Here is a 22997-nt window from a genome sequence, read left to right on the forward strand (position 1 = left end):
GGCAGCTGTCAGGAAGTGACGTGTTTGATCGTCCGGGAGGAGATTCTGACGGGGCCATGGAGCGGCTGAGAAAGTGAGAGGCAGGATGGGAGGAGTGAGAGCCGGGTATGGAGCACCGGGGAGGAGGAGGGACTGCCTACAGTGGGGGAGCCGGGGAGCGCTGCAGTCACCGCCGGGCTGCAAAGCTAGGAGCTTGTACTGAGTGCTTGTGCCAGGCAGGTGGGCACCGACGCCTCAGCACTCACCGCAGTGGCATCATCTGTGAGCTCAATGACTGGGGTGTGGAGAACTGGCTGAGCAACAAATCCTGTAATAACCCGGCTACGAAGCCGCAGCTGGCGACGGGCGCTGTGTCCGCGGTGCGGGCTGGCGACGGGCGCTGTGTCCGCGGTGCGGGCTGGCGACCGGCGCTGTGTCCGCGGTGCGGGCTGGCGACCGGCGCTGTGTCCGCGGTGCGGGCTGGCGACCGGCGCTGTGTCCGCGGTGCGGGCTGGCGACCGGCGCTGTGTCCGCGGTGCGGGCTGGCGACCGGCGCTGTGTCCGCGGTGCGGGCTGGCGACCGGCGCTGTGTCCGCGGTGCGGGCTGGCGACCGGCGCTGTGTCCGCGGTGCGGGCTGGCGACCGGCGCTGTGTCTGCGGTGCCCTGCTGGTGGATAGGATAGGTCAGTAGTCACTGGATCTAGGGGCCGATGCCTCTGTAGGATGGCACATGCCAGGCCACGTATCGCCCTGTGTAACTGCCATAGCCACCATATTACTGCTTCCATACTGGAGACCCGCGGACGAGCGCTGCGTCCATTATATAAACCCACAGATTCGCGTAGCATTATACCGGGTGTCGTGGAGCAGTCTGGGCCTCGGGCATCTCTACGGATCCTGAGGAAGGGCCGCTGCTCTATAGAAACGATGACAGTCCAGCACTTCTCCATAGTAGTATAAGACCACCAGCTGTACTATAGAGGGTCCCGCTGACCCCAACAATGGCCGCCTTGTGTTTATACGCACCCCAGATCCCTCCTACCGCCTCTTCTCAGACTTGACTCCCGGGCAGTAAATGTCAGACTTGCTTGGCGGCCAGCGGTGAGGACCACCCGCTGGAGACCTTCACAGCACCAGGAGCCGAATCTAAGAAGACCCTGAAGTGTAATGCGTACAGCCCAAGTAAAGACCTGCCTGGTGGGGCTGCGGAGTCGTGCAGCCGGCCTCGCCGATGGGAAGGCGTTATAACAAATACATCAGCCCAGCGGCATCTACACACCTCGGCGGGCCGGCACTATCTGATATGTTATATGACGCCTCGTGAATGTCTATTGAGAGTCTGTGGGCTTGTATGGCGGGAAGGTGACTATTACCTCTGGAGCGCCAGTCCATCCAATCATCTGCACAGTCATTGCTAAACTCCTAAAATAATAGTAGCGGAAGGAATTGCACATGGCTGCATTGCTCCTCCGTGCGGGGTACAATCGGCAGCACTACCCCAACGGCTACCAGCGCGGGGCAAAGTCCTAAGGTCACACTGCAATGACCAGAAGACAGGATCGCACACACCGCTTGTGTCTGCAAAAAGATTTGTAGATACGTTTATTACAGACGTATCAAATGTTCAAGTAACGTTTTGGGCTACATAGCCCTTTATCAGGCAGGAGAACCACCCGAGTCCCATTCCAGATGTGAGGTGCACTTCCAAAAGGAAGGAGGCTCCAGCGGTGACCATAGGTCCCCCTTCTGCACTAGTACCCAGTAGCCTAAAGCACCAGTTCCTTCGGGAACTGCAACTCCTTTATGTAGCAGTGTTACTCTGATGATGTTGCTCTACTGCATAAAGGGCTATGTTGCCTAAACGCTGCTAGAATACACTGAGCATCTGATGGGTCTAAGAAAGGAGCTGCACATTTATTGCCAACTCCGGAAGTGTGTACAGTCCAATTTTTTTGGCTTCGCTGCTTGAGACACTTAGCAGAAGAATTGTATAGTATCGAATAAGAAGCAGCTTATAAAGTTATTAACCCTTTCCAATCCAATTTGTATCCTGGTTTTCCTAGTGGGCTTACCCTTTTTCTGCTGTTATACCACGGCGCTATATGCTGGCTAAAGCCAGTACTGCATGAGGTGACATGGTGGATAGACTCCGACAGCAGAGAGGCTGGCAATATACAGTAAGAGAACTCCGACTGACGTCTTCCAACATCGGAGCTGTACAGCCTTAAATCATAATGTCTTAAGACGTCAGACTGTGGATTGGAAAGGGTTAATAAAGGGGTTTTCTGGGACTTGACGCAAAATAAAAAGTCTATGGCCAGGAAACTGTGTGAAGAAATAAGCAATGCTCACCCCCTTCAGTCGCTCCGTCAGCACTGGGGCTCCGGACTCCACAGCTGCGGTCAGATACCATTCACATCGCTGCTCAGCCAGTTGTTCTGCTAGGAATGACAAGTATAACCTGTGACCACTGAAGCCTGGGATTGGCTGAGGGGCACATCTACAAGTTCCTGCTTTTTGATGGGGGGGAAAGATCAGTGACCTCAGGACTTTTTTGATTTTTTTTTTTTTTTTTTGTGTGTCCAAAAAAAAAAACGGAAACTGGAGCTTTCTGTGTTTTTCTTTTTCTAATTGCACTTCATGGAGGATGGACACAAATGGAAACTCCCTCGTTTGTATCCGCTTAGGTTTCTGTTTAACAGATCGGTTTACGGCAACTTCTGCAGTTGTAAAATAGAACTACAGATCAAAGAAGCCGATCCGTTAACTGATCACAACAGATGTTTACCTGATGCAAATGGAGACCAACTATCCCCTTTTTTGACTGATCCATTTGCTTCAGTTTACATCAGTCCTTCATCAGGCCTCTTACACAGATGTTTTTTTATCTTGATTAGCGTGATGCTTTCAGCACCGCACTAATCGCAGTATAACGCTCCCATTGTTTTCAGTGGAACCGCTCGGACAGCTGCTCGATCGCAGTGATTTTTGAGCAGCATCTGTTCTGTTTTTGAGCATTTAGCGCCCCTCATCAATGATGAGGAAGCTGCGGCTGAAAACGAAAGTTATATCCCAGCGCTTACTGCGACGCTTGTGTGAGAGAGGTCTTACACATCCAATTGTTTTGTATTAGGATTTTTAACGGATAGGAGAATGCTGATGTGGACAGGACAGAGCCTAGTACAGATATTTATCAGCACTGTTCCATTTTAGATCCAACACTGAAAATTGAAAGGGCCACTCTGGCAAAAACACATTTTTCCTTGCCTGCTCCCTTTATCTGATCGCCTGTCTCGCTCTGGAGGTCTTTTCTGTGTATCCCTGATACTTCCCTACAGTGCAGCCTCCTGTCTGATGCTTATCAGACACCATCTTGAGGCTGAGAGTTTTTTGCCTTGTTTCACATCTATTTAATGGTGCATTAGCTGAGGCTATACCAGTTTTTGCCTGCTGGAGGGACAGTTTACTTATAACCTTCTGTATTCACCTAACCAAGTTAAGGCCATAAGTATACAGTCAGGAGGATGAGCCGTGATCTCCTCTATTATTACTGTGTGCCTGGAGCTGTGTGATCATCACCAGTAACTGTGACGGGAGTGCCTGTGTCCTCAGTTTCTGTGATGGAGATCATGTAACGGCATCACACAGACTGAGAATTTGACCAGAAACTAAACACATAACCCCTAACAGATCGGAGCTGGTCAGAACTGAGATCACATGACCCATCCGTGGAAGTTTCCAATAGTGAGAAATAACTAACCAAGATAACAATAGCTGATTTATATATACAGGAGGGATAGCTACATTATAAATGAATGAAAAAAAGAAATCACTGGAGTGGCCCTTAAAATAAACCCGTCTGTCCGCAGGCTACATGCTATCGCTCAGGATCAGGGAGTTCACATTCTCTGCAGCCGACCTGCTTATGTCATTTGTTTTTATTCAAAGTAGATGAAAATAAAAGTTATTCCAATTTGCACCTTCATTTGCTTTCCTTTTTCTTCCAGGGACCTGCAGGCAGGCTGGCAGACCGCCCTTCAACCTCACATATCATAATGTTAGAGCCGGGTGTTGTGGAGCACAGACCTCTTAACCCTCTTTCTGTGGTCAGGACTGTCACACACTGGTGGCCTGAACTACAAGTCCCCTTCATCAATGAGCTCTACATCGGTCCAGGTCCTATTCCAGATCCGGGTGACCTGGATCAGGTAGCGCTGCAAGTTAATGTGCCAGAGACCCGCTACGCACTAACAGAAGTCACTGTGAACACCAAGATTATTCCAGAGCTTGTCTCTTGTCCTAGAAAAGAAGACGCCAGCAAACTGTTTATTGTAAACTCCTCTGTAATGTTGGATGCTGTGGAGAAAGTGACCACCATGGAGATCTGTCATTCTGCTCAGAACATGATGCTCCAAGAATCAGTAAGTACTCATGTGTCTCATCTATTGTATACTTTAAAACATTAAGGTTATTGCAAAAAAAAATATTGTAGATGGATATGCACCCTCTACATATCGGCATACAGCCTATAACCCATTGGCAACAACTAGCCACAGCAGCTGTGGTCAGAAGTAACTCTGATTGCAGCCATTAACCATTTAGATGATCTCCATTCTGGCAGCGCCATTTAAATGAATGGACAAAGGGAGAGAGCTCCTTCTATTACTCAAATGGTTTGCCTGTGACAAGATCACAAGCAGCTGTTCGTACGCCATGGCAGCCTGGGGTCTTGTAAAGGACTCCAGGACTTCCATGTTTGTTTGTCTATTAAGTCCTTCCCATGGAAGGGCATAATAGAATGCCTGTTAAATGATAATACAGTGCAATATTGTATAATGGTCAGTAATTCAAGTTCTCTATGGCGACTTTAAAAATAAAAAGTTTTATTAAAAAAGTAAAAATTATTACAAGTTTAAGGAAAACCATGTAAACAAAAAAATAAACCTACTTTAGTATTGGCGTGCTTGTAAAAGTCGGATCTTTAAAAATGATGCATTGTTTATCCTGCACGGTGAATGCTGTATCCTTCAGTGTTTTTCCTGTCCCTGTGGGCACAGAGAAAGTGGTTAATGCAAAGCTCCATAGCCAATGGCAGGCCTTTGCCTAAAACACTCACCAAGCAGCTGAGGTTGTCAGTCTGGTTTTCCTCCTCAAAGTGCTGCTCCTTTCTCCTTGGGACCAATCTTACACCATCTGGATTACACTGGAGCCACTACTTGGGCGGCTCTAGACTTCTCTGAGCTCCCCAGCCAATCTGCTCCTCTGTACCTGCATCCACATAGTTGCCGGCTCAGTTCAGACACCGCATGAATAGGTTCTGGTTGAGCGCGGGATGATAATAGGTTCCACTTTAAAGAGGGCAAAATAACATAATGCATGGAGGTGCTAAATATGGACACTCAGATTGCTAGAGTGGTGAAAAGACTATTTAACCCTTTGAGGACTCGTCACAACTTTCGGATCTAATGTATCGAATAGCTGAGAGCCTCTGAAAGAATTCTTATGACATTTCAGCATTCCTATTACTCTTTTTGCTTGTTATCCTTCCACATTAATTGCTTCAGTAATGTTTTCCTTGATTTAAGGTTGAGTCTTCAGATTTGCAGATCAGCGACGACTGCCTTGAGATCACAATCGCACGTGACCTTACAAATCAACTCCATATGAAAGGTACGGTTTTTCTTGTACATTACCTGACTAGATCAGTGTTGGCATAAACTGCGTGAATCAAATTTTAACACTTTTTTTAGAAATTTGACTGCCCTTTAATGGATAACTCTGTTATCATCCAAGCTAAACAAACCACTAAGGTTTTGTGATTTAAGGGGTTATTCCAATCTTAGACATTTACGGCATATCTAAGGATATGCCATGATGTCGGATACATGCAGGTTCTGCCTCTGGGACTCGCACCTATTTCCAGAACAGATGTCCCCCTGACCGCTACCTGTTGGGTGGGATTAGATGGAGAGTTGTCTTCACTCATAGAAGTGAATGGGAGTTACAGAAACAGCCAAGCTCGCTGTACTATGCTGTTTCGGTATTTCCCAAGGTAGGACATGCATCTATCAGACTTATATGGCATATCCAGGGGATATCCAGAAGTAGATGATGTGATCATTGTTCTTGGTTTTTACTTACTGTTGCCTATTTTTCTTATGGCTCTTGCAGATGGTCATGCTTTGAGTGATCCTGAATCCAAGATCAGTGATGAAGCTGCAGGTATGGAAGTTATGGGCACTAGGGCAGTTTTACATTCAGAACATAGAGAAAGAGTGGGTAATCTGCCGAATGAACCTAACAGAGACGAGTCCATTGGCCTGGAAAGATCTGATTCTGTCAAAGTGTTAACAGAAACTGGCAGCTTAGCAGCCGCAAAGACCCGGACATCAACAGATGAGTTTCTTGAAGGATTTCCTCGCGATGAATGTACTTTGCCAATGTCAATGAGTCACCAATGCACAGTTTATAACACAAAATATGAAGAATCTGTGAAGTGCCTTGAAGCTGACCACTTGCCACCTCTTCAGTGTACATCAAACCAGAGAACATTTGATCCTGCTGATTTTCCAAAAGTTCCTACGAGTCTTCATGCAACATACATTTGCAAAGAGCCAGGACTTTCCTGCATAAATGAAGTCCGTTCATCAACTTGCCTTTTGGAAGGAATGGAACCAAATACAGCTGATATAAATGCACCAAAAGAAAATGTGCCAAGAGGTGAGAACCTGGATAGGAGTGTCGAGTCTATTGAGCAAGAAATGGAGACCACCTCATCTGATGACAAACACAATAATATCTTGGTGGCATATCATTCCCAAACAGAATCTGCCAAGACTGCTAGCATAGGACTCCAAGATGTTCAGTCTGATACATCCAAGGTTGATTTATATGTTGGAACATCACCAGGGAACTTAGAAGATGATCTGTCTTTCAAACCAAATCTTCCATCTTGCTTTGAAAATTTGACTTGTGCCAAAGCATTTGACACTGAAGATTGTTCTTCCTCTAGCTTGAGTGATCGTAACACTCCTCTCAGTGATGACACACCTGATTGTCATAAAAATCCCTGTGCCATTAAAGTGGAAGACATTTCAGATCAAAGCTCACACAGTGTATTGTGTTCAGCTCCAAATGGGGAGGCTTCATATGCAATATCTACAAGTACTTCTTCTTTAGGTGATCAAAGTGAAACATCTTATATGAACTTCAGCCCTCATACTAGAGCTTCACAGCTGGATGGGGAAGGTAAAGGACCATTGTCTATGTCTGTAGCCCCGTCTAATGACCTTGACAGAAGTGTTAGGAATACAGAGCCCAATTTAAGTTCTGATAGTCTTTCTAGGAAAGCAGAAGAAAATCGACGCACAGTCCCACAGACTATAAAGTTGCATCCATCAGAGGAAATGGAGAAAGTTGTCACACAGTCGGAGGGTTTTTGTAACATGGTACCAGCTGTAATAAATGACCCAACCACATCTCTTGAAATTGTTGAAGATTCTCACCGATTGCTTGATGCAGAAGACTCAAGTGGATCAAGTGATTTAAATGCTGTTATTCATGATGTTTCCAACTGTGAAGAGGCTACAACTTCTCACATGCAGTCAGACTTGTTATCAACCATTAAAGAAACAGTCTTGACCTCCGATTACTTGAAAGTGCCTTGTCGAACAGTAGGCTACTGCATTAGCGAAACACCGTCATATGCTCTTGTACCTTATATAGATATTTGGTGTTCTGTATCAAAGCCTGAAGGAAATTCACAGTTGTCCTTAAAGGAGCCCAAAAATGTTATCAGAAAAGAAGTTGAATCCCAAGAACTGAAGAAAGATGAAGATGAATATAAAGGCAGTATCAAAGAAGGTTGTCTATTACAAGAACCACTTGAAAGTTCTTTGAAAGACACTACGCTAAAAGCATTCATGAATCCACAGGAAATAGTAGATTTGAGCCACTGTGGTGGTAAATGTAAAGATGGCTCGTTTATAGATTCTTTCAGAAAAAAGAAAACCTTATTGGCACAAGACGTTGCGTCTAATTTATCAACGGAGTGCAATAGTTTAAAAATGCCTAGCAACAGAATATCCATTGTACCCTCCACCGTCAACCAGTCAGAAGGCGTCCGTCATTTTAATTCCAGTGCTTCACGTGGCTCTTCTGTAGGTCTAGATGCACATAAAATGTTTGTATTGCCTCAGTTAGTTGATGTCAGACGAGCAGGAAACAGACTGAACAGGAGACAAAGTGAACAAACTAATGTGTGCTTGCTAAAAGAAAAATGTACACCCCATTTGTCTTTGTCCAATCACCATCTTGGTGATGGTTCTGCTTTATTATTCCCCTCTTCTTTGCCAGGCTCTCCTATAGCCATGACTAGGAGCAAGAACAGAGAGAAAAGCCACAATAATCTTTTAGGTAGCTTACAGTTGCATGTCACCAACCTTACAGATTCACCAGTACAAATAGAAAGAAAATCACTTTCAGTAAAGTCGGATGCAGAACTTGGGCCAAGACACATTAGTACCCTTGAAGAGCCTTCTAAACCCCCAGATTCTGTACAGATTTCGTCAGCAGAAGTTAATGGTCCAAAACAAAGTGTGCAGCCAACTATTTTAAATAATAGCAGCCCTCTTATGCTGCATATGGAGAAATGTTCAACACATGAGCGAATGCCCTCTCCAGTGAAAGCCGTAGTTAAAACTAAAGCTACACAAGTCAAGTCCCGAAGAAATGTACTGAATGCAGAAATAAAAATTCACGAGACGTCGCATAAGGATTGCCAGTTACTAAAAGGAAGAACTAGACAATCTGCAAGTTGTACCGCTCCGTATCTCCACATGACAACTGGAAACAGGAAGACGTATAATTTGAGATCTGCACCTCAAAGCCTTAAATGTTCTATTTTGCAGGAAGCAAAAAGACCAAAGATTTTTAATGAAAATATCTGTTCTGCCACTTCTGGCTTGTTGAACTGTGTTAACACATTTTCTCAGAAATCAAAAAGTCATAACTTCTCCCAAGCTGGACTCGCTAGGAATAGAAAGGAACTCCCAAGTGCCATCCAAAACCCTTCTTGTTTGAGCACGGACATCTCTGCGAAAAGACCGCTAGACAGAAGATGTAAGAATTTTTCCACTCAAGGAACTTTGCTGAAAAAGATGGAGACTCGGGCCTGCAGGAGTTCCCCTATTTTAAAAATTCACAATTCTCATGGTATAAATGTTGAGTGTAAATCCTCGCCATCAAAACATGTAGATTTAAATATGACTTCAAAGCCTCATTATTCCAAAATGACCAGGGATCCCGCTGGTTTTCCAAAGCTTAGACGTTTACAGAAATGCACCCAAGATCAGATGTTACTAACCAAGTTATCCGCCATTGCTAATAGACTGACTGCTCCATCCAAATCAGAAACTTTCTCCAGCAAACTGAAAGTTGTTCCTTTTAATGGTGTGAAGTTTCAGGCGAAGAAACTGCTGACCCTCTTTTCATGTGTCAATAGGAGAATGAACTCCCGGCCAGGGCAAATTTGGCAAGAAAACATGTGCCTTACATCAAGTAGAAACCGCCTGGTGTCTAAATCTACAAGTCTTTACCCTACATCCTTCCCTAAAACCGGCTTCAGCCAAGGTGATAATGTTTGTTTAAATGCTTTTGATAATTTAACATTCCCAGTTTCTTTTCACGTAAATGTAGACCCAAGCTGCTTGTCAGACTTTCTAAAATTGAATCCCCCAGATTATATTTTAAGAAGTCCTCAGCCTACTACACATTCACCAGAACTTTCAGAATGGACACTATCCCTTTTCCTTTCATCTGACGTGCCTGCAGACACCAACAACGTTCACCCCCTCACACAGTGGAACCCACACTTTAGGTCTTTAGAATCCAGTTCGGAAGCCAGCCATACCACAAAGTTGGTCAGGAAGTCTGGATGCTCAATATTTGGCCTTCACACAGTACTTGCACTTTCCTCTCCTGGATGTTACCGATTATGGACTAGAAGAAATCTGGGAAGCCGAACTTCCTCCGTCCAAAGACTTTCTGTTATGCAATTTGCACATGGACTTAAGGGATCAGCAGCACAGTTTTTAAGACCTAAAGACCAGTTTTCCTCATTAGCATTTTCCCTAGGACGTATTCTTTCTACTTGGAGTCAACATGTATCTGCCTTCTCTTCTGATTGTGCCATCACACATCCAAACTGCAGTGTTTGGCTGCCAAGCCAGAGCAACAGTAACATCAGGTAACCAGCTTTGCTTCTTTTACACTTTTTTGTTTCTCCTTCATGTATTTCCAGTTTTTATATAGGGATATACAGCAAAAGTGGGTAGATGCCGTCTTGGCTAGAAAAATCCATGTGGTGTTAAATGCATTAATTAGTATTTAACATCACATTGAGTAGGGATAAGAATAGAAAACGTATTGATTATTATAGCTACTGTGGTGGGTCTTGAAGTATACTACTAAACTTGAAAATCTAGTACGTTCTGCAGGCAGCGTGTTTTAGAGCATGAGGAGTTGAACAGAAGTTTATAGTTTTATGGGGAAAGATTCAGTATAACTTGTATGTTATTTTATTCTCTGCTGTTTTTGGACTTAACTAGTAATTATTAGGAAATTATAGTACTAGTGTTTCTGGTGGTGCAATGCATGTTACACAAAGCTCTGCTATGTTGCTTTTGCATATGAGCTGCATGTGATTTATGAACTTCAGCTGCTCGCTGAGGAGACATGTTTGCTCGTAGCTTTTGCATATAAGCTACATGTGTTTTACGAACTTCAGCTGGTGGCTGAGGTGAAATCGTGGCTTATCGCTGTGTCATGTAAGCTGTATTCGCTTCAGAGCCGCGTTGAACCCTCTATGGTGACATGTTTGCACGAAAGCAATGGTTTGTTTCAACACTGGACAATGTTTGACGATTAGATGAAGGCTGGACTGGTGTTGGTGGCATTAGCACTTGAGAAGACATTATAGGACATTCAGGAGATGTAAAGCTAGTGGTGAAGGACTATGCTTCAATGTTGATGGTCAATATACACCGCCAGCTATGTATGTGTACATTTATGAGGTGGGATTTATTGGAGTCTCCACACAGGTGTGCAGCAGTCTGACAGCCAGGTACAAATTGGGAGACTGAGTACTGCTGTATCCATAGCAACTGAGGCCGCAGAGGTTTGTGGGGGATTTAGTCTGCCTATAATTCCTCCTTCAGTGCAGGAAGAGGATAAAGGACCTGTGGTGACGTCACTGTTTATGATCAGGGGGTGGAGCTAAAAGTTGGTAACTGACCTCACAGTGACTGTCAGGCTCTGCATGTATCTCTCTCTCTCACTCACACACACACACACACACACACACACACACACACACACACACACACACACACACACTCTCTCTGACGGACAAGTGGTCGTTAGTAGTTTGATGGTCTAGTGGGTGGTCCTATCAGTGATTGACAGCTATTTCTGTATGTACAGATGGATGTCAATCACTAATAAGAACATCCACTGAACCAGAGATTAAAATAAGTAAAATACAAGTTATACTGAATGTTCTGCCATAACACTGACAGTTTGCTCGTCTCCTCCTGCTTTATAACATCATGCTTACAGAGTGGACTGCATTTTCAAGCTAACACATTCCCGTTAAATAATTTATCTAGTAAAAACAGATGGTTTCTGTCTGTGCCTTTTTGTAATTATTTTTTTTAAGACATTTTGATTACCACTTTCACTAGGTTTTCAAGTTTGTTGACCACTTTAAAAAATTTGTAATAGAATCTCTATCATGGTGGATGTATCATCAATTTGTAGGTATGTTTTGTCTATTAAACGTATCCTCTTCATGTTCCCCTTAATGAATTTTGTTTTCTTTCATTTTCTGTGAAATGCACCAAGAAGTCCGAAATCTTTGGTTTCTCTTCCGCCTACGCCTTTCAACAATATTCCTCAATTGAATACATACAGGTATGTAAAATTATACACTCCATTGTAAAAAAAGAAAATTGTTGTTGCAAGAGAATAAAACTTTCTGTGTTTGATTGTAACGTTGATATAAGTGACTATAATATCAGAGCAAAAGGTAATTTATTGTGGAAAACTGAACACCTGAAGGGAGGCTCTAGTATCTGTTTGTACCTCCTCTAGTTTGGATACAAGGTATGATACAGGCGGGCATGGAGGCATACAGTTCTGTATGGTATTCTGCGGCATATCGATCCACATTTGCTGTAACTGAGCCTCTAGATCGTACACAACCGTACGCTGTTGAAGATGGCGTCCCGGGTAGTCCCATACATGTTCTATTGGCTAAATATCTGGCGACTGGGCGGCCACAGAAGTGTGACAAAGGTTGTGGAGACATTACTGTGACCCCCTTGTGTGTGCGGCCAAGCATTATCCTGCTGGAGAATACCACTTGGAAGCCGCCATGAGAGGAACACATGTGGCTGCAGGATGGCCTCAACATATCACTGTGCAGTCATTGTTCCTCCTACCACTACTAGGGGTGACTGACTGTCGTATACGACGTCCCCCCAGACTATCACACCAGCAGGGGGGCAGTTTGCCGATCCACAGCAAAGGCAGGATTAAGGTGCTCACCCCTAGGTCTCCAGACATGAACACGGCCATCGTCTGTGCCCAAATTAAACCTGTCCTCATTAATGAAGACAACCTACTACCTCTCCATAGGATTCAAGTTTCGTTCACAATACCATTGCAAATGGAGGCAATGGTTGGTGTCAAAGGCAGAACATGTAATGGGTACCGTGAGACTAAATGTCCTTCAACCAAGTGCCTGGAAATGGTTCAGACAGACATGGGGCCTGTAGCAATGGTGCTTCCTCTCTATGAATGGCCGACAATGGAACAGTTGGAGGTGATTTTGCTGACAATCCTTTTCACTGGTGGTCTGTCAAGGGTGTTCTGTACCTGGTCGTCTAGTGCATGCCCTCACACATCCACTGGTCAGAAAGGTCCAGGTGGCGGGAAATTTGTTTATATGACCATCCAGCTTCTCACGTTCCAATAATGCGCCCCTCTCAAACTGGACTTCCTAAAATAATATCTTGGGGATTTAGTTTTAGAAAGTCTAACAAGCAGCTTGGATCTACAGTTACATAAAAAGAAACTGGGAATGTTAAATCTCTCTCATGGGCGAAATCTTTGATTGTGTCATAGAGGCGTCTAGTGGTCAACAAGGTCCACAACAGACAAGTAGGCTCTGAGAACCTTTTTATAGGCCAAGGACGGAAGCACTTTTAGGGCCTCAGATGGTGAGACCCTTCATCTAATCACACCACAACTCTAATCATTTGCACATCTGTCTGAGGTGTAACTGCATGCCGAGTTTTGAAGCAAAACGACAACTCATCTAGGTGTTTATTTTTTTATAAAGTGTACTATTTGCTTTATGCCTTTAAACGGGTTAACCAATATAGCCATTTATGTGGGTGTTTTGTTTTATTTTTGCAGTTTACCTGCTAAGAAATGTAATCTTGCATTGAAACCCAGGACTTGTCATATGGGACTTCCATTCTATTTATGCACTCAACAAAAGGATGATCCAAGACCTCCGTGTTGGTTGTCTACTGAGAACAAGAGTAATGTAGAAGTGTCAAGCTGCTCCATCAAACAGGAGAACGGCCCTAAGTTTTCCTTTGTATTCTCTACTCTAAAGGAGGATAACTTAAATCTACTACTTGACCCCCTAACTCAGCAGAAGAATCATCTAGAACGTCCACTTAGTTTGTCTTCTCTGAAACATGACCTAAAGCCTGAACTTAACATCTCATTGCAAAAAGATCAAAAGTGTACAGTAGACCCTCAGTGCGATGTGTCCTTTCAGGAAGATACTGCTGTAGATCTTCCTTGCCCTGCTTCTCCACCTAAGGGCCATGCATATCCTTTTGAACACAGAGAGAATATCATTCCCTGCACACAAAGTCAAAAGGAGTACCAGGTAAATGAGGTAAGAAATAAAGTTTAAAGTGCTTTAAAGGGCATCTGTCACCAAAGTGCTGCTCTTCTACGCCATATGCAATTGTTATAGTATCGTATATAAGCATTTCAGTAACCTACACTGCAAATGTTTGGAATTTTGCCTGTTTCATATGCTGAGTATTCATGAGGGGTTACACACTAGTCAAGTCACTTAGAAAGACCATTCGGATTATAAATCCTGTATTCTACCACATAGGGTGGGTCACAGATCATGGAGTTGCTGCAGATTGCGATGCAATGCAAGGTCTCCTATTGTAAACAATGGGAGAAACTCCACGATAAGCCGCTGACAGCCGCGGCAAAGGATCGTTACAGCCACGAAACATAACTGTTTTGACATAGTGACTAACATGCTACACCTCTATGAGAGGAGTAATTATATACGTATGTAGGGGTCCATGGGAAGACCTGTTTATCCTAGCTATCCTATCGGACACAAACTAGTTTATAACAGTCTCTGCCTGTTTTTCCATCAACAGCCGTCTTCATTGTGCAGATAGTTTTACAGCTAATACTAATGAGGAATCTGATTTTTATGTCACTACCATAATCTCTAAGCAGATCACAACTTTAAGATGAGCATCAGCTAGAGTAATAATGTACTCTGAAGTCTGTACATTGCATGTTTAATTTGCACTTTCAAATTGTTCTACTTATCTGTAGTTCAAAAGGGATTTTTTATTTTACAGAAAGGATTGTCAGAAGGAAAACCCCAACGCGTCTCTCAAATTCGGATCAGAAAAACTATTCCCAAACCAGATCCAAATCTGACACCAATGGGTCTCCCAAAACCAAAAAGGTACGCTGTCAAATATGCTTTTCAGATACATTTTAGGAATGTTCTAAACTAAAAATGCTTTACTTTCAAAATATTCACTTGCACTTAAGCATCAACGAGAAAGGTCTCATGTGTTGTCACCACTTCTAGGGATTGTCACCCAGCCAACCCTTTTTCATACAGGTGATACAGGTGCACCTGCGGCAGTCAGCTGATTATAATCCGTGCCAAAAGGCTGATTTTTGTTGATAGATGTTATGGCCGGCCTTAAATCTCGCCTCCAGTATCAGTTGCATGGGGAATACATGGACAGCGTCTGACTCATACGAAGGGCTGCTGATAAGTCTTTGGCTTTACCCAGAAAGAAACAAGATGAGAAGATGAAACTTTACATTTATTGCACATTCTCTCCACTGATGCCAACACACTTCTTACATCGGTATTACAAGTTCTGTAAGCCTTGCAAAAAGAAGGATTTCGGTTGTGCCTCAAACCAGTCATCCGTAGCAGCCATGGCATCAGAAATGGTGTGAAATTTTGGTACCCTTGTGGTGTGTGTTCAGGTTTGGAAACAGATGATAGTCAGAGGGAGCTAGATCAGGTGAATAAGGTGGGTGGTCAACCAGCTGGAAGCCTAGCTCCACCAGTTTTGCCGTGGTCGCTTGTGCAGTGTGAGCGGAGGCGTTGTCTGGCAGGAACAAGATTCCTTTGGACAGCTTGCCACACCTTTTGGCCTTCAGAGCTGCCTTCACTTGGTCCAAAAGATCAATGTAATACCTTGCATTGATGGTGGAACCATTTTGAAGGTAGTCCACTAGCAGCACGCCCTCCTTATCCCAGGACACAGACGCCATCACCTTAGTGGCTGACCTTCTTTGGGCGAGGAGAACCACTGTGCCTCCAGTCTTTTGACTGCTCCTTGGTTTCAGGGTCATACATATAAATCCAGGTCTCATCCATAGTGACCGGTCGATCCAGGAAGTTCTTATCAGTCCTGAAGTGCTGACAAATGGACCGTGAAGTTCTCACTCGCATGCTTTTCTGATCTGTTGTCAAAAATTTGGGAACCACTTTGCAGATGGCTTCTTCATGTTCGAATGTTCATGGATAATGACACAAACACGTTCACCAGAAATCCCCATGATGTCTGCTATTCCTTTAGCTGAAATTGGCCGATTCTCCAGTATGAGGTTGTGCACAGCATTGACGATCTCCGGAACAACAGCTTCTCTCGGTCGTCCAGGACGTTCCTCATCGTTGGTGCTGAAGTGGCCCGTTTTAAATTTGGTAACCCAGTTCTTAACTGTAGAATATGAAGGGCATTGATCCCCCAATGTCTGCGACATATCACCATGAATATCCTTCGCGGACTTTCCTTGCTGAAACAAGAATTTTATCACTCCTCTGCTCTCATTTGCTGTGAATATCGCCTTAGACGCCGCCATTTTGTTTTCCTGTGTGCCTAGATCACGGTTGCGATAAGCTACAAACACAAAATTTTGCAAACCTATATTAGACACCTAAGGCTTTCATGTGATGTAACATTCGTTACCATAGAAACAAAAAAAGAACACAAAGCCAAAGACTTATCAGCACCCCCTCGTAGAAGATTGCTCTGACTATGTGACCCTCTATGACAGAGTTTCCCAACTCTAGTCCTCATGGAGCCCCAACAGGTCATGTTTTCAGGATCACCTATAGTAAGAACACCTGAGGCACTGACAATAATTACATCACCTGTGCAATACTGAGGAAATCCTGTTGGGGCTCCATGAGGACTGGATTTGGGAAATGCTGCTCTATGACATCCATATGCCCTAATAGGGCATACAGAAAAGGGTTGTTTTCAACAAAGCAAAAGAATCAACACCACACCTCTGGTCATAAGTAGAGATGAGCGAACGTACTCGGATAAGCACTACTCGTCCGAGTCATGTGCTTTATCCAAGTATCTCTCCGCTCGTCCTGAAAGATTCGGGGCGCTCCGCTGCTGACAGGTGAGTCGCAGCGGGGAGCAGGGCAGAGCGGGCGGGAGAGGAGAGAAAGATCTCCCCTCCGTTCCTCCCCGCTCTCCCCTGCAGCTCCCCGCTCCGCAGCGCGTCCCGAATCTTTCAGGACGAGCGGGGAGGTACTCGGATAAAGCACATTACTCGGACGAGTAGTGCTTATCCGAGTACGGTCGCTCATCTCTAGTCATAAGTTCATCTAGTGCTTCAAGTCCTGTTTACTTAGAGACTCAAACAGTAATAAAAATAAATGAAAACAGATTTCAAATGCCCAATTTCGTGCATTAAGTAATCCACTTTCAGCCTAGAAAGCCTTTTTCAAAGAAGAATACTTCATAAAGGCTTAGCAACTGAAACATATAGCTGATTTACTTAATGCACTAAATTTGGCTGACTTCATTGTTTTTCTTTTTTTCTTCCCCCACTATTAGGAGTCGAAGTCATAAGTCAGCCCTTTTATAGTGAGCACTTAACTTTAAAGGGGTTTTCCGAGTTGTAGAATTTCTGTACAACCAGCTCCCTATGCTTTAACATAAAACATAGCAGATCCTCCCCTCTCCCTTCTTCCCCTCTGTCCCGCGTCGGTGTCTAGTCCTCTGTGCCTGTGTTTATTTACAGGCTGCTGTCCCACCAGTTTATGGGATGTCACAAGCGCTGCAGCCAATAACCGAGGTCAGCGATCGATTGCTGGGCTCTGTCATTGGCTGCAGCGCCTGTGACATCCTTTAAACAGGTTGAGGCAGCCTGTAACTGTGATGTCAAAGGGGAGACCCGGAGCAACGGCACACTGGGAGTGAGTGGTGAGAGGTTAGTATATGCTTATGTTAGAGCATGGGGAGCTGGTTGTACAACTCCTCATGCTCTAACATACGACCGTTAATGAACCTTCAGTAATTAAGAAATCCCACTATTGAACCTTGGAAAAATGTCAAGGAGAGCAGCATCCGATGGAGCATATCAAACAGAGATTCTGAAGTCCTCAGCGGATAAAAAATCCAATAGCCATCTTTATTGTTTAAAACAATTCCATAAGCAAAGCACAAAAGATGCGACGTTTCGTCCTATGCAAAGGACTTTGTCAAGCATTATTGAATCCTCAGTAATGTTGCATTCAAAGTGGTTGCATAATATACTCTTGTTACCCACATTTATGAAAGGGAGGGATTCAAGTTATAGGGAAAAGAAGGTACTTGCTGCTCTTCAACTACATTTCCAAAGTGACTCTTGGCCTCATTCAGATGGCCATATTTTCCGTCCATGTGCTGTCTGTGTATTTCACAGATTGATGGTCTGTGTGAAGAAAAAAAATCACTGCATTTCCTATTCTCGTATTCATGTACAAGAGGAGCACATTTACAGTTTCCATATTATGACATGACCAACGTTAACTGGGCACAAGAGCTATTGTTGCTGAGACGGCTGTCGGGCACTAAAGCACCCAACAGTCATCTTGTGTAGAAGGGCCTTTGGAGAACTTAAGGCCCATTTAGACACAACGATTATTGCTCAAAATTTTCTTAAAAGCCGTCTATTGAGCGATAATCGTGTTGTCTAACTGCACTTACATTGTGCAGTTTTCATTTTGCCGTCGCTCATTGTTGTCCTCCATACCCCGCTCGGAGTGCTCAGCTGTATGACAGCCGGGTGCTCCATGCAGAAAAATCTGAATGCCAAAAGACAAGTGGGGACACCCTGCTTGTCTTCTGCATCCTCCGCTGGCAGCGCAAGGCGATCGCTCATCTTGAGCGATCATCTTGCGCTGTAAATGACACAACGATTTTCGCTCAAAAGTCGCTTGAGTGATAATCGTTGTCTAAATGGGCCTTTATAGGCAAATCTTAGTGCGTTTCCTCATTAACTAACAATGCTTTTTTTCACATCATAGGTCACACATTCTCATGTCATTGTCTAAATGGTACAGAAGCCATAAAGCGAAGGTCATTTCCATGCCCAGATTCCATTAGATAACAATATAATTGATTCCACACGGGATAGTAATAATCGAATCTGGATTTCACTTCCAAAATAATATGTTCACATTTCATGTTAAGTAGTTTAATTTTTTTATATTGTAGAGAAAACAAGAAGGAGTTCAGTTTGGAGGATATTTATACCAACAAGAATTACAAGTCACCACCACCAGCTCGGTATGGAACATCTCAGGGGGGATTGTGCTCCAAATACTTTTTTCCTTCTCTGTCTTTCTCCCTTTTTAGGTCATATATGTTTAATTTATTTTACCCATTATCAGTTCCTCTCCATATGTGTATAATATTTTTAGGCTTCAGACGTTCATGAACATTTTGTGTCCCCAGAAGCTTGCTCTTTGGGCACTGGTTTACGGTGGTGGTCCAAACTAATGTGATCTTCTTTTATATACAGTGCCTCTCACACCTCAGAGCGCTCGCTTCTGTGTTCATTTACCCATTTTGAAATATTCAGGCTAAGAATATTAGAACAAAGCGTGTGCACTCTAATGGGGTCAAGACCAGGAATGTATTGGAACTTACTTGGAAAGGAGGAGAGCCTCCCCCCCCTCCAAATAAGGATAGGGTAAATCTCCTTGCTGGGATCCCAAAGTGACTGTTGAAGAAGAAATCCACGTCCTCCCGAGATTAATGGTTTTCTTAGGAACTTTAATCCATACACAGTGGTGAAGGGTCACAGCATACCAACAATACGGAAACGTGCAACGCGTTTCGGAGCAGAAACTGGCTCCTTTCTCAAGCACAAATCTAGCAAGTCATACATAGAATGTTGATAATATAGGAAAAAGGGAGGGAGGCGGGGGGGAAGGAAAAAACACAATATAAAATTCAAGATTATGCAAGAGCGAGATATAGATAGATTTGATAGATGACCTAATAAAATAGAAGCATAAATATATATTAAAAAAATATATGTGTGTGTATATGGTATAGTGCATGGTTGACAAGTAGTCCACAGATTAATAAAAATTCATATTAGTAAACTTCACATAATTATGAATATAGTGCATGATCTAATACGAAAATAAATTGTAAAAAAAAAAAAAAAAGGGACCATCAATTGCAAATCCAGTATATAGTACATGAAATCATTTAGATGTGAAGGGAACTTATGTGTGTGAGGACATTAAGCCACAATGAATGATGCAAAAGTAAATTGTATACAAATATATAATAATAAAGTGCTTATGGATTCATACTTGTAAAAAGAAACAACTCCATTATACCTGAGCTATTTAAAGGACGGTAGCAGCGGCAGCAGTGGCATGAAGAGTAAGTAAAAATCTCATTTGTGAACCGTGTGGAGGCTTAATATATGATCCCTTGATAAAAGAGTAATCTGTAAGTTTATAAGTTTTTACCTGGGAGTAGTTGCTGGTGTAATGGGTTTGTTGTATCCCAAGGGGGAACGCATGACTGCCTCTGCCAGGGGGCCGTCTTGGGGGTGGATACGTCACTTCAGATTCAGCGGGACCTTAAACGCTGCTGATGTCGTTGCCTGCCGCCCTTCAAAATACTCATAGCAAGACGTGATGCTTAATCACATTGTTTTGAAAGCTTAATGATCCCGACCAGATAATCTGCAAAGTTTTCCTTGTAATTCTTATGGGCCATGAAGATTTGTTAAATTAGACAAATGTATCCGTTTGCTGGAATATCAATTGTGACAGTGTTTGTGCGTTCTTTGTACCATACAGAGTGTGCAGTGGTGATGAGTTTTCACACTATGCATTTGCACAGCATTACTCTTTGCACCGAAGGGACGGCATCAGTGGTGAAACTGGTCACATGACCCGCGGTGAAGGCGATGGAACGCATACTTACGTCTCACCGCTGGGCGTGATGACGTCATCCCGTCAACTACATTGAGGCACATTGAAACAAGCTTTACAGCTAGTATAGCTGTATGCATGTTGCTATCGCACCTTTTATACTACTACTGTGGGTGAAATGTCTATACTGATGAATAAAAGTAGTATCTTCAATAAATAATTCAGGTTATCTATGTAGCAATGTTCTCAACCAACAATGCAACAAAGTATAGGAAAAGTTTGCTATACTTTCAGCACTACTTTTTGTTTTGGGCTACTATTTCTTGCAGTCCTTGTGCTTTTCTGCTGTCTCCTATTCTTTCTGCACACACCTATTACATGTTTTCCCCGGCGTCATCCTGACGGCACGTATTCATGTCTGCTGTCAGGATGACTCGGAAAAAGGGAATTTTCGGTAAGAAATTCACTCCTTTTGGCCGCCTGCAGACGAGCGGGTCGGATCCGGCGGCGAGAATTCTCGCCGCAGGACCCGAGCGCCTGCAGAGACGAGCGCGTACTCACCCGCGCCCGGCGGCCCCGGCTCTTTCATGTGACGGCTGCCGGGCAGCCGGCGCATGCGCAGACTGGAGCCGCCGGCTGCGTGAGTGGCGTTTCTGTGCGAGGCTCTGCGAGCCCCGCACAAAAATAGGACATGCCGCGGTTTGTTTGCCACGCGAAATTTCGCGTGGCCAAACCGCGGCCGTCTGCATAGGATTGCGTTTGTTAACGCAATCCTATGCAGGCTTTGAGCGGCGGAAATCTCACGGGAAATCCCGCCGCGGGATTTCCGCTCGTCTGCAGGCGGCCTTAGGGCTTCTATTTCTTTCAGTCCTTGTGCTTTTCTGCTGTCTCCTATTCTTTCTGCACACACCTATTACATGTAATCTGTACTTTTTTTCCCTTATGCTCTCCATGCTTTATATGCATGCCTTGTATTGGATCATGTATGTCTCACTTTCTGTTTTGGATTTTTTTTGCACAGTAGCCTTGAAACAATATTTGAAGAGCCAAAAGAGAAGAATGGGGTCTTAATTTCTGTCTCCCAGCAAAAGAGAAAACGGATCCTGGAGTTCAGAGACTGTACAGTTCCGAGACTCAAGCGACCAAAAGGCAAGGTGAAAGTAATGACCAGCTGCAAGCGGGGAAGGAAAGCTGCCATGGAGGGGGTACAGCTCGATGCACTTCTCATACAGAAACTCATGGACCTGGAAAACTGTCTATTAGAGGAGGAAGCCATGGAAAGAGGTTCAGCAGCTTCTGATATGGCAAGCTGATAGAGAGCAATAGCTCAGCATTTGCACAACCGTCTTAATAAGGGTCTAGGTTGTCCATTTAAATTAAGACTCCTTTATGAGCCATGCTTTTAAATTTATCACTGTAATCAATTGGACAGGTTATTAGTGGATTTTCCCATTACTGCCACTGAAAGACTGAAGGCATTGTTCGACTTTTCACAAAATATTACGACCTCACCAAAGGAGCACATGATGCAGACGTGGGATATGGCGCCAGGAAATGTGCTTTAAGTTAAGGGACGTGCATGTTCGCTTGGGATGTAGTTCTATACTGATCTTTTTCAGATGGTCACATAAAGCCCATCTAACCCTGCACTGGAGAGTGAAGAATAGCATTAATGCACCTAAATAATATTGTCTATATTTATAAATATCTATATATATTCATAGTTTTAAAGGAAAATAAAACAGACTTAAGCAGTTTCAAGTTCTAATCAGGTTATTAAGCTGTTGCTTAAAGCAGGTTTGTGCTTCCTCCTATGTAATGAACTGCACATATGCTCTTCTGTTTTTCAGCTTTGTGCAGTGCTAATTTTCAGTTTTTGGTCCATTATTCCTTAAAGGTACTTTTTTAATTTATTTTTACTATAAGTCACGCAATACGTTCTTATTCGGCACCATTTATTAGTTTAGCAATTCAAAAAAATTCCTGTGCCTTGCAAGATGCCGTGGTAAACTGTATTTGAAACATGATGCTTTTATCTACATCATTGTTTTTGAATTTGGCTCCGGCCTGTGAATTTTTTTGTGGTTTTGTTTCAATTGCTGATTTGGCTTCAATTCATATGCAGCTTTGTAGTTCTGGTCCTAGTAGAACATCCAAGCTCAGGCTATGGTTTACATACACACTGCAGTTCAATGTGTTCACATTGGTGGCTGTTCTTGTAAGGGGTACCGGTATTTCTCAACCTCTGTGTGCTAGTGATAAGTGGCACGTGCTCTTGGACTGTACGTTTCTGTAAATTACAGATAAGTCTGTTTTGTGTGTTTTTAAGTTATGAAATTTTAATAAAAAGAAATTGCTCTCAAATGAAATGTTTATTGTGCAGAAAACTGTCTAAGTCTTATGTTGGTAAAATGTTTAGGTGTCGGAAAGCGGTCCTCATTGGATTTAGTTCAAAGAATTCTTTAAA

At 43.6% G+C, this 22997-nt stretch overlaps 1 protein-coding gene across 4 annotated transcripts; it reads left to right on the forward strand.

The window, feature by feature from the left end:
• The first annotated feature begins 10 nt into the window (after positions 1 to 10).
• PRR14L (proline rich 14 like) lies at positions 11 to 22893 on the forward strand. Of its 4 annotated transcripts, none has more exons than XM_066603587.1 (9): positions 11 to 105; positions 3987 to 4400; positions 5565 to 5649; positions 6151 to 10225; positions 11881 to 11949; positions 13459 to 13954; positions 14676 to 14785; positions 18846 to 18917; positions 21552 to 22893. In XM_066603587.1, the coding sequence occupies exons 2-9, from the start codon at positions 4035 to 4037 to the stop codon at positions 21841 to 21843; spliced, it is 5565 nt and encodes a 1854-aa protein (XP_066459684.1). In that variant the 5' UTR covers positions 11 to 105; positions 3987 to 4034; the 3' UTR covers positions 21844 to 22893. The 4 variants fall into 4 exon arrangements, with proteins under 4 accessions (XP_066459684.1, XP_066459688.1, XP_066459686.1 ...); XM_066603591.1 differs by having other exon boundaries at positions 21555 to 22893; XM_066603589.1 differs by having other exon boundaries at positions 11884 to 11949.
• Positions 22894 to 22997: the final 104 nt, after the last annotated feature.

This window comes from Eleutherodactylus coqui, chromosome 5 (assembly GCF_035609145.1).
Source record: "Eleutherodactylus coqui strain aEleCoq1 chromosome 5, aEleCoq1.hap1, whole genome shotgun sequence".
Classification (NCBI taxonomy): Eukaryota; Metazoa; Chordata; class Amphibia; order Anura; family Eleutherodactylidae; genus Eleutherodactylus; species Eleutherodactylus coqui.

Excerpts from the sequence above, each read along its gene's own strand:
- PRR14L (XM_066603587.1), top strand. The coding sequence starts at position 4,035 with ATGTTAGAGCCGGGTGTTGTGGAGCACAGACCTCTTAACCCTCTTTCT. Across the intron at positions 4,401-5,564 it reads ACATGATGCTCCAAGAATCA|GTTGAGTCTTCAGATTTGCA; the intron begins GTAAGTACTCAT and ends CCTTGATTTAAG. Across the intron at positions 13,955-14,675 it reads AGGAGTACCAGGTAAATGAG|AAAGGATTGTCAGAAGGAAA; the intron begins GTAAGAAATAAA and ends TTTATTTTACAG.